Below are 12362 nucleotides of genomic sequence, written 5' to 3' on the forward strand. Positions count from 1 at the left end.
TGCTGACTCAAATCCAGCTTCTCGTCCACTGTAACCCCTAGGTCCTTTTCTGCAAAACTGCTGCCTACCCAGTTGGCCCCTAGTCTGTAGCAGTGCATGGGATTCTTCCATCCTAAATGCAGGACTCTGCACTTGTCCTTGTTGAACCTCATCAGATTTCTTTTGGCCCAATCCTCTAATTTGTCTAGGCCCCTCTGTATCCTATCCGTACCCTCCAGTGTATCTACTACTCCTCCCAGTTTAGTGTCATCTGCAAGCTTGCTGAAGGTGCAATCCACGCCATCTTCCAGATCATTAATGAAGATACTGAACAAAACCAACCCCAGGACCAACCCTTGGGGAACTCTGCTTGATACCAGCTGCTAACTAGAGATGGAGCCATTGATCACTACCCATTGAGCCTGATGATCTAGCCAGCTTTCTGTCCACCTAATAGTCCATTCTTCCAGCCCATACTACTTTAACTTGCTGGCAAGTCTACTCTGGGAGACTGTATCAAAAACTTTGCTAAAATCAAGGAATAACATGTCCACTGCTTTCCCCTTATCCACAGAGCCAGTTATCTCATCATAGAAGTCAATTAGGTTAGTCAAGCATGACTTGCCCTTGGTGAATCCATGCTGTCTGTTCCTGATCACTTTCCTCTCCTCTAAGTGCTTCAAAATTGAATCCTTGAGGACCTGCTCCTTGATTTTTCCAGAGACTGAAGTGAGACTGACTGGAAATATAACTGGAAATGTTTTTATAATAATTTCTGGCAGTGCTGAACTCATAGCTGTGTGGTGAGGTGTGTGAAAAACTATTGTTTCATAATATTATTTCTCTTAACATGAAAGAGAGAGGCTATCTAATGAGCAGCCCCTCTCTGTGCCTCAGTTTCCCCACAACGGACAAAGGGAATCAAATCTTCTTGCTTTTCTTGGTGCTTTGGGCATTAACAGAGTGGGGATGCCAGGCAGGATAGGCCAATATTCTGATCCACTATAGCAAACCCTATTCCTGACTAGTGTAGGGATTAAGATATGTGAGAAAAAAATTTAGATCAGACCCAGACTGCTTGAGGTGGTACCTTGTAGTATCTCCCCTGTTCGAAGCACCCACAGCTCTGCAGAGTTACACAGCCCTGGCCATCGAAGAAGAAGCCGTCGTCACACTGGCAGCCTTCAGCACAGGTCTCTGGGCAGTCCATGATGTCTCCAGTGCAGGTGGTGGTACAGAGGTCAGCGCAGACCCCGTAATGGCTGTTAACCGGGCAGCTCACAGCTTAAATAGAGAGAGAAATAACAGATGGATGAAAAGATCTCACTCCATGGCCTAGAGGGACAGACATGAAGGAGAGGAGAGCAGGACAGGGAGGAGAGGAACAGGGCACCTTTGTAAAGGGAACATGAGATTGTTGGCTCCCACCCAGAAGAGTTCCAGAAGCAGCCCAGAGGCCTGGAACAAGATGCCCAGTAACACTGACCCTCTCCCTTTCCCAGTGCGTCCCAGAACTCCTACACTGTTGTCATAAATATAAAGGGAAGGATAAACACCTTTAAAATCCCTCCTGGCCAGAGGAAAAATGCTTTCACCTGTAAAGGGTTAAAAAGCTAGGATAACCTCGCTGGCACCTGACCACAATGAGGAGACAAGATACTTTCAAAGCTGGAAGGAGGGAGAAAAAAAGGGTCTGGGTCTGTCTGGGTGATGCTTTTGCTGGGGACAGAACAGGAATGGAGTCTTAGAATTTAGTAAGTAATCTAGCTAGAGATGCGTTAGATTATGGTTTCTTTAAATGGCTCAGAAATTAGACTATGCTGAATAGAATAAATATTCTTGTCTTTGTGTCTTTCTTGTAACTTAAGGTTTTGCCTAGAGGGATTCTCTATGTTTTGAATCTAATTACCCTGTAAGGTATTTACCATCCTGATTTTACAGAGGTGATTCTTTTTACCTTTTCTTCTATTAAAATTCTTCTTGTAAGAAACTGAATGCTTTTTTTCATTGTTCTTAAGATCCAAGGGTTTGGGTCTGTCATCACCTATGCAAATTGATGAGGATTTTTATCAAACCTTCCCCAAGCAGGGGGGTGCAAGGTTTTGGTGAGGATTTTGGGGGGAAAGACGTTCCCAAACAACGTTTTCCCAGTAAACCCAGTCAAATGTTTGGTGGTGGCAGTGGAAGTCCAAGGGCAAAGGGTAAAAGAGTTTGTACCTTGCGGAAGTTTTAACCTAAGCTGGTAAAAGTAAGCTTAGGAGGCTTTCATGCAGGTCCCCTTGTCTGTACCCTAGAGTTCAGAGTGGGGAAGGAACCTTGACAACTGTCAGTGCATTTACCGCAGAAGGATGCGCTCCTCCAGGGCTGGATGAAGACCTTAGCCTCTTGGCAGGCTGTCACGTAGCTGTGGATGTTCTGGCACAGGACCTGTGCATCCCCGTTGCCCAGGCACAGATCATACAGGCAGTTGCTCTGATATACGCTGGGGCTGACCACATTGTGGCAGGCCACAAAGGGGCCGTCGGGGTCTGTGAGCAGCCCACAATAGTTGCGCCCTTTGAAGACGTCCTTCTTCTTCTCTTCACAAACTGGACAGCTGTTTCCAGCACATCTGTCTGTACAGGATGCTCCTGGGATCTCGACTTCCCAAGCAGAGCCAAATGCTGCCACATTAGGGGCTGTCCTGCCACTGGGGAGCACGAACTCCTCGTCCTGCTGTCCATTGTAGTTCCCGCACAGGCCACACATCTGGCCCTGGTAGGTCCCTGGGATGGTGACTCTGGCCTGGTAAACCAGGTCATAGCTCACAGTGAGGCCAAAGTCGGCTTGAACCAGGACATTAGTGCCATGCTGATATGCTCGGAGCTGCCCATTGACCATTATCACGGGGAGATTGTGGGATACCCCGTCCACCTGGAAAAGACAGCACATTCCCCTATGAGCAGGTAGGATGGACACTGCATCGTGGGTAGGGGCTATGGACAAGTTTTGAGATTCAGTTCTCACTGACACCATGGGTTAAATCCAGAATGACTCATGACTCCTGATTTCACTTTGAAATGGTTTATCCTCACCTTTCAAGCTCTTGATATTGTCACCCTGACCTACACTTCTGATCTCATCTCCCAGGCACCTCCCTCCCTCCTGATCCTCTCTCTCTATCTTCCCCAACTCCTCAACCCATGTTTGGCCTGCTCCTTCTCATGCCAACTCCTGGACTCAGAACAGTCTCCTACTTCTTCTCCATCTCCCACCCCTGGCCCCTAAAAACCCACTTCCCTGGTGACACCTCCTTCCTTCAGCCCTTCTCTCCCGCTCCTATCTCAAACAATTTCCTATGCGTTGTGTTCAATTTGCCCCAAATTAGACTGCAGTCTTCACAGGGCACTATGCCATGGGACAGATTCTTCAACACAGAGGCCAATGGAGATATAATGGGGAGGAATTTTACCCCATGTTTGGAAAATGGGAAAGGGGTTCACCAAATAATTAATACTCATAAATATGGGTATAACCAACAAGGGAGGCAAAGATGGAGCTGAGCTGGAGGATGCTCATCTCACCCAAGAGAAACTTTGGCATAGCAGCATCCATGAGTAGCACTTTCTACCATTTCTAGCTGGGTAGGAGACTCCATCCCATTCTGACAGAAGATGACCTGGCTTCAACCATTCGTGGCTTTGTCGTTTCCCAGCTGGACTATATTCCAAGGTAGCATACCCGGGCATGAAGCATTCAGCACTTAGGAATAGTCAAGTGCTAACAACTCTGCAGCATGCCTCATCAGCAACACTGGCTGCTGTACACATCAAACCTGTCCTCTGCTCCCCACCCTGGCTTCCCACAGAACAAGGAATCCAGTTCCAGTTCTCAGTCCTTATCCCAAGGCGCTCAATGGCCTGGGCCCAGGCTATCTAAAAGATGAATTAAACCCCCAGATTGAAGACTGTGGTTGACAACTTTCTTCCATTGGCACAATATAAATCACATCAATAAGGATAACCTTTGTCTCTGCCAGAGACAAAGCTTTATTAGGAGTTTGGTCCAAGTCTGGGGAATGAACCGTCTCAGGAACTAAGGACTCTCACAAACCTGGCCATCCTCCTTTCCAGGTGCAAGATGCGTTCTTCGACCACCTTTCTCCAACATATATATGGCAACATGCGTATACATTTATCATTATAAAAAAATCCACAACAAAACACCCCATTGCACACACATCTTTCCTGGGGAGAGGAGGAGAGAACAAACGTGGCAGATGTTAGTCACGTTGCTTAATGTATTTCTGGGAGAGGCTCAAATACCACGTGAATGAGCCTGGTATATGAACCTTGTAGCATCGTGGCCTGCCTCTCAGTGACTCGCCGCCTGGGGCCAGCCAACCCTTATTACTACGTAGGCACATCTGAGCAGGAATCATATGTGTCCCCTGAAAGAAAAGCAGGAAGAAGCCAGGCTCCTGGTCCAGCAAAGAGTTGTCAGGAAGAAAGAGGGGAATAGAGAGGCTATTGCAGTGAGTAGGCTCCTTCAGAGAAACCTGAAAGTAGGGGAGTGAGACGGCACTCAGGCAATGCCTGGGAATGACCAGATAAGGCGGTGATTGGCTGTATGTGAAAACTCCTATTTGAATGAGACCCTTAGGAGGGCTGTTGCCATTGGACTTCTAAAAACCTTTTGTGAGTTGTTGAGTCCAAGAGCGGAAGCTGAGGCAGGCCACATGCAGAAACCTCTGGCCACAAAGGGACACTCAGAATGATCTAAATGAGGATCCGGAGAAGGACTTACCATGATGAGCCCCTGTTTGCTCTGCAGCAGCGTGAGTGTGATCCCATACACCTGGATGGATACCAGCTTGGCCATGGACACATTCTCACTGCCCCAGGATTCTTTCTCTATGCTGATAGTGAATGGTGTAAGGTGGCTGGAATCGGTGCAGGTCTTGGCCAGGATGTAGGTGCAGGTGCCTTGGAAGTCAAAGGGGACCCCATCGAAAGAGACGTAGTGGGGATGGCCAGAGGCAGAACAGGTCACAAATCCAAATGGGTGGCATTTCTGGATGCCGTCCACCACCCTGCATTCCTCACCAGCGCCGCAGGAGAAAGCCTTACATACAACTTCCCCACCAGCCTGACATACACACTGCTCCTTACATGAGCCACTCAGGTGGAAGGTCTCCCAGGGCTGGTAGTAAAATCCCTTATGGAGGCATCCGCACTGGGAAATGGGGACACAGCGCTCGCCACTGAGAACAAAGCCCTTGTCACACACGCAGCCTTCCTTACACTGGGTCGTACATTGCACCGGGGCATAGAGGTTGCTGCATGTCAGATCGCAGCTGCTGCTGCAGAATTCATAGTGACTGTTCAGGGGACAGGACGGAGCTGTAATTAGAACAAAGAGTTAACTCACATAGTGCATTAGCAATGTGCACAACGAACCATCACAGAACATGCAATTTCATTTAAGCTCCTAATTTTCTATTTCCTTGGTTTGGTTAATTAATAAAAGGCAGCATGTGTAATCCAGTTCCAGGTCTGGTTAACTGGTTGCTCCAAAGAAACCAGGCAGTGGGATACAGATAATCTCTTTCCTAAAGCTAGGCTTCCAATTTGGATCAACGTCAAGGTGTGGGAAGTGGAGGGCCCATGGACCTGGGAGTGTTCTGCAAAGCTTTTCACCACTAGCTTTTTGTTTAGAATATAGGTCAGTAGTGCCTAAAACTCATTCCCAGATGATGGTTTATGGGAGATGAGTTGGTGGGTTCCCGACCTGTTCCTAGTGGACAGACATCTCAATTAGTGAGTCACTACCATGTCCCAGCTCTAATTATGTCCCAGTCTCAGCACATAAGCCAAGAACTAGATGGGCTATGAAGGGCACCACCAGTGCCTCTCTGGCCTGGGGTGCAGCACATTAATAGGGCACGGTGAGGGGGCAGCTTCTATGGCCACTGCCTGTGCTGTACCCATAGTTTGGGCTCCTTTGATAATTAAGAAATGTTCTACATCACTTGATGAGCTCAGCATTTAAACCAACATCTACCAGACAACTTGGAACAGTGATCCCCAAGGGGCAGGCAGCGATGAACACGGGGGACTCACAGCAGAATTTCGTAGTCCTCCAGGGATGCACCACAGCTCCAGCTTCCTGACATGCCTCGGAATAGCCAGCAACAGCCTGGCAGACGTTACTTTCCTGCCCACTAAGGACGCAATAGCCATACACGCAGTCTACGAAGTATCCATGGGGGTCCACTTTGCTGTGACATCCTCTGAAAGGGCCACTCTTATGGAGGATGAGCCCACACTGCCCTCTGCTACCTCGTTGCTGTTTTTCAATAGCATCTACACTTGCACATGGTAGTATCATTACTGCAGAGCATCCTGGGAGGTTGCCCACCTTCCAGCTCTGGCCAAAGCTGATGGGGCTTGGTGCCAGCATGCCATCCCTCATGAGCATGTCATCATCCCTGTCACTGTTGAAGTTGCCACACAGACCACACACGGCTCCTGCGTAGGTAACGGGCAGAGTCACCGTGATGCGTCCTGACCACCCGGCATAGGTAACGGTGAGACCAAAGTCTGCCTGGATCACTGTGGCCCAGCCCTTTCTATACACAGTGATTTTCTTATCAATGAGGTTGAAGGGAAGATTCATCAGAAAACTGTTCACCTGTTAAAGCAAGACACATGAGATATGAAACATTGCTCGCCTGTGGTGGAACCTCTCACCCCAGCACAGAGCTCTGACCCATGATTACAATAATAATCCATCTATGTTCAAACCTTCATTCAGTCTGGCCTGCTTCCTTCCCTACAGCTTGCCTGAATCCAAGCTTTAACCACACTTGTATTTCCCCTGGCATTAGCTATTGCAGTTCCCTCCTCTCTGTCCCCCAGTGCCCCAGGTTCACACCTCTGCTGGATGCTATTGTCACTGTGAAGGAGTGCTCACCCCACACCTGCCCTTGAAAGGGTTAAGGTGGCTAGACAGGCCAATTAAGCATCTAAGATGCATCTAGAGGAGGAGCCAGGGAGCAATGAGAACTAACTAAAGGCTGAAGCTCACCTGAACAGGAACAGGTGGGCTGGTATAAAGCAAGGTAGCTGAGGGCAGAAGGGTGCGGCAGGGAGGAGGTCTTCAGTCACTCTCTGAGGCTAGGGAGAGAGGGGACTTGGCCAGGAGGAAAGGGTGTACCCGGAGAAGGATAGAGAAGGAGACTGATAGAGGCAATGTAGAAAGCAATCCAAGGAAACAGAAACAAGGCATGGGACAGGGTAGACCTTAGCTGCTGGTTTTAGGGTCCCTGGGCTGGAACCCAAAGATGAGGGTGAGCCCATGTACCTCTACCAGCCACTGGGTATGTGGCACCATTGAGGGGCAGTGAATTGGAAGACTGCCTGGGAGAGTTGGTGACACTTGGTACACAGACCTCCCAGAAAGGAGAAACTACTGTGACCCAGCCGGAGGGCCAAGCCAAAGGAGGGCGCCATCGAGTCCGGGTAGAGAGAGAGTGAGTATCAGAGTGAGCACTCACAAGTGGGGCTTCAGAAAGGCAGAGCTAATTCCAAGCTGCGGCCACAAGGAGGTGCCCCATTGGGGATGAGAGCACACTGTGAAAGTGTGGACACTTGTGGATGGGAGGGAAGAGGTAGATGTGGTATATCTTGACATTAGTAAGACTTTTGATACTGTCTCACATGACCTTCTCAAACAAACTAGGAAAATACTACCTAGATGGAGCTACTAAAAGGTGGGTGCATAACTGGTTGGAAAACCATTCCCAGAGAATAGATAACAGTGGATCACTGTCAAGCTGGAAGGGCATATCAAGAGGGATCCTTCAAGGATCAGTTTTTGGTCTGGTTCTATTCAATATCTTCGTCAGTGATTTAGATAATGGCATAGAGAATACACGTATAAAGTTTCGGATGATACCAAGTTGGGAGGGATTGAAAGTGCTAAAAAAGGATTCTGGTAAATTATTTTTTGACAAATAGATTCCTTACTAGGCATATTCGTACAGAACTCTGTGTAATTCATTTAAATTACAATACAGAACTGTATTTTCTGCACCTGTCAGAAGCAATGCAAAGACTTGGGGGAGTCAGGGGTAATGGAGGACCTCAGGGAGAGAGAAGGAGCCTAGGAGTGACCCTGGAGGGTGTTGGGTGTGGGTGGGAAGTTTTTCTTTGTGGGGGGTGAGTTTATTAGGGTATTGGGAAGCCTCTCCCATGAAGATCCTGGATGACCCCAAGCCTCTCCCATTCAGCCAGGCATGTCTGCCCCTGTCCCCACACTCCTCATCCCCATGGGTCTCTGCTGCCTCTCTCCCACATCCCCAGGCTCAACTCTGTCACTCAACTAGCTCCTGAGCCCATGCTCCAGTCTGTCTCCCCCACAAGTAATTCTGAACCCCAGCCTGTGACCCGCCCCAGCAGCCCTGTGTGCCCCACTCTGTCCTAAATTGGCTCCATGGGAAAGGTGCTGCTCATGGGGCAATTCTGAAGCACTGGGCTTAGAATTTAGTATTTTCCCCCATAAAATACATTGATAAAATACGATGAAGTGAGCTGTAGCTCATGAAAGCTTATGCTCAAATAAATGTGTTAGTCTCTAAGGTGCCACAAGTCCTCCTTTTCTAATTATGAGAGAATTTCCCCAGGAGTAACAAATGCAAAGTGCTCCATTTAGGAAAGAACAATCAGTTGCACACATAGAAAATGGGAAATGACTGCCTAGGAAGGAGTCCTGTACAAAGGGATTTGGGGGTCATAATGGATCACAAGCTAAATATGACTGAACAGTGTAACACTGTTGCAAAAAAAGCAAACATCACTCTGGGATGTATTATCAGGAGTGTTGTAAGCAAGGCACAAGAAGTAATTCTTCTGCTCTTCTCTGTGCTGATTAGCACTCAGTTGGAGTATTTTGTGCAGTTCTGGGTGCCACATTTCAGGAAAGATGTGGTCAAATTGGAGAAAGTCCAGAGAGGAGCAACAAACATAATTAAAGGTCTAGAAAACATGACCTATGAGGAAAGCCTGAAAAAATGGGCTTTTTTAGGATGGAGAAGAGAAGACTGAGAGGGGACATGATGACAATTTCCAAGTATATAAAAGGTAGTTACAAGGAGGAGGGTGAAAAAAAATTCTCCTTAACCTCCGAGGATAGTACAAAAAGCGATGGGCTTAAATTGCAGCAAGGGAGGTTTAGGTTGGACGTTAGGAAAAAACTTCCTAATTGTCAGGTGAGTTAATCACTGGAATAAATTGCCTAGGAAGGTTGTGGAATATCCATCATTGGAGATTTTTAAGAGCAGGTTAGACAAAAACCTGTCAGGGATGGTCTAGGTAATACTTAATCTTGCCATGAGAGCAGGGGACTTGACTAGATGACCTCTCAAGGTACTTTCCAGCCCTACGATTCTATGATTCAGACACCTTCTCACACATCCGAAGTGTAACCACATCACCCCAATCCTTAAATATCTCCATTGGCTCCCTGTTTATGGAAGAATGTGGTTACAATTCACCCTATATTTCAAAATCCTTCCATGCACTGTCTGCAACTTTTCTGGATCATGCAGGTGACTTTCCACAAATATTTTAGAGAGATTAGAGACAATTTGAGAAACTCACCAGGACTTTCCCAGGGAACTGATTGCTGATCCTGAGGTTGGTCTGATAAACCTTGATCTGTAGAGGAGCAGTATTGTTTGCCTGGAAGTTAACTTCAAAGTCCACCAGCCCCTCTGCCTTCTCGCACAGGGCTGTGAACTGGTAGCGGCAGGTGCCTTGGAAGTCATATCTCTGTCCATCAAAGGTGGTATAGTGCAGATTCCTTGTCAAAGAGCAGGTGGCATAGCTGGAGGGGTAACAGCCCCGTATGCCGTTCACTAGCCCGCACCTCTCCAAGTGTTTGCACGTAGCAGCCACGCATTTGACTTGTCTAGTGGCTGCATTGCACATGCACTGTGTCCCACATTCCTCGTCGACCCAGAAACTCTCATTGGGGGCATAGGGGCGCCCCTCAAACTGGCACCCACAGCCCCCCTTAGGGATGCATTTGGCCTGGCTCAGCACAAAACCATCCGTACACTGGCAACTTTCCACGCAGGGGTCTTTGCAGCTGCTGGGGGCTGACTGGTCCACACACGTGGCTGGGCAGGCTGTTCCACACAGCTGGTACTGGCTGTTCTCCAGGGGGCACTCCATGGCTGGGGAGTGAAGGACGCACAGATTTAGCAGCAAGTCTCTCTCCATGCAAAAACCGTATTTAAAAAATAGACAGAGGGGATGTATCTTGTGGGGTCTGAGAGCCCTCAAACCCCAGTGACCTGAACAGGAGGTTAGGGTGCTCAGCACACTGCCGAAGGTGATTTGCACCTTACAGGATCAGGTTCATGGTGGGAAGAGTGACTTAAAAACAGGCATCATTTTACCCCAACTATCCATGTGTTATTAGTTGATGTTAGATACTCCAAGTGACAGACACCTTAGCAATTCCAGTGAGAAATACTGTGAGTACAATAGAACCCAGGAGTCCTGATGTCCCAATCACTGCTCAATCCCAAACCACTCGATCACGCCCCCTCCCAACACCAGGGTTACAATTCAAGAGTGCTGAGCCCCAGGCTCCCCAGTCTAACTAGCAGACCATAGACCTTGGCATTCAAATCTGTACTCACGGCATCTGGCCAGCTGCCTCCATTCCCCAATCCTGACCCCCTCCAGCTGGCAGGCATCTGCATAGGCCTTCAGGGCCTCACACAGGGCCGTCCTGTAGCCGTCGTTGTGGCATAGATCGTACACACAGTTGTCCAAGTAGACTGTCGGATCCACCTTGGTGTGGCACTGGCTGAAGGGCCCATCTGAGACCTTGGCTATCAGGCCACACGAGGCCTCCTCCTTGCACTTTCTGACTATGCTGGCGGCACAGGGCCTACAACCTCCAATGCAATCGTGCCAGCAAAACTGATCTTCATCTTCCACTGCCCAGCTTTTCCCCAGGGCGGCGACACTGGGAGCCAGGTCCCCGTCTGGGGTCCGGAAGTCATCGGAGGGGTCCCCATTATAGTTGCCACACAGGCCACACAGGCTGTTCAAAAAGACTCTAGGAACAGTGACCCTCAGGTGGTTATTCCAGTCATAGGACACCCTGAGGTTGAAGTCGGTGTGGAGGACGAGGGAGGTGCCGCTCTGATAGAGCCGAAGAGTCCCATTGTTCAGTGAGATGGGTAAGTGGGCCCTGGTGTTATTCACCTTCATGGTGAGAAAGAAAGGGCAAAGGTCACAATTGAGTGCACTAGTCTGTCATTTGCAAAGAGGCCCCTATTCAGATTAACAAGCAGTGCAACCTGGACCCAAATCTGAACCAGAATTACTTTAAAACATCATATTAAATAGAGCTAGGTGGAGAAATGTAATTGTTTTTGGAGGATTTCAATGTTTTGAAAGTTGTTTAATAATGGAACCACACTTTCAAAAGTCGAGACTGGGATCCTAAATTCTTAACTTTGCTGCACAGTAAAAATCATGGTTTTATAAAGACACTGGAGTTATAGATTATTACAGCAATCTGTAACTCAATAACCCACCCTTTTTGTCCTATGATGTCAGTGGGTTTAACCACTTATGCTAAACAATCTCTTCCACCTTCTATTTAGCTATGATGCTCTGGGCTTGTCTATATTTGGAAATCTACAGCTGTGGAAAATCCAAACCCCTGAGCAACACAGTTATACTGACCTACTCCCCGGTGCAAGTAGCGCTATGTTGACAGGAGGGCATCACCTGTTGACATAGGTACCACCCATCAGGGCATGGCCACACTACACAATTAAGTTGACCTGATTTACATCAGGATAAAGCCACTTCAGTGATTACATCACTTGTGCATGTCTACTCTTTGCTCCTTGTGTCTGTGCGATGTGCATCATCACCAGGAGCGCTTGTACCGATTGTATTGTCAGTGTGGGGCATTGTGGGATGGCTTCTGAAAGCCAGTAACAGTAATCAACACAATATCTACATTGATATTGCATTGACCTAACTACATTGACATTGACTCTAAACCTCTCATGGAGGGATGAGCAGGGACAACCTCTCGATGTAGCAGGGACTATTATGTTCAAGAGCGAAATTTTACTGTAGACACTTGGTCAAGGTCAACTGCTTTGCATTGACCTAGCACTGTAGTGTGGACTGCGTGGAGTACCTATGCCAACAAGAGAAGGTGTTCTGTCAGCCTAGGTAACATCTTCACTAGGTGCTACAGCTCGGCAGCTGCACTGGTGCAGCTCTGTAAGGGTAGACAAGCCCTTACGATGACTTAATTACATTGCTTGGAGTATGGACTTTTCACACCCCCGAATAGGCTGG

At 48.1% G+C, this 12362-nt stretch overlaps 1 protein-coding gene across 1 annotated transcript in view; it reads right to left on the reverse strand.

Annotated features, from left to right (window-relative positions):
* The window catches only part of LOC119847874 (IgGFc-binding protein-like), an 83058-nt gene that overhangs the window by 54851 nt on the left and 15845 nt on the right, over positions 1-12362 (reverse strand). Inside the window, exons 11-16 of the mRNA XM_043502307.1 lie at positions 10670-11243; positions 9621-10198; positions 6081-6651; positions 4765-5360; positions 2319-2892; positions 1070-1263 (exon numbers count right to left, since the gene is read on the reverse strand). Coding sequence (XP_043358242.1) covers positions 1070-1263; positions 2319-2892; positions 4765-5360; positions 6081-6651; positions 9621-10198; positions 10670-11243 — 3087 coding nt within the window. The remainder of the gene's footprint in view (positions 1-1069; positions 1264-2318; positions 2893-4764; positions 5361-6080; positions 6652-9620; positions 10199-10669; positions 11244-12362) is intronic.

This window comes from Dermochelys coriacea, chromosome 24 (genome assembly GCF_009764565.3).
Source record: "Dermochelys coriacea isolate rDerCor1 chromosome 24, rDerCor1.pri.v4, whole genome shotgun sequence".
Taxonomy (NCBI): domain Eukaryota; kingdom Metazoa; phylum Chordata; order Testudines; family Dermochelyidae; genus Dermochelys; species Dermochelys coriacea.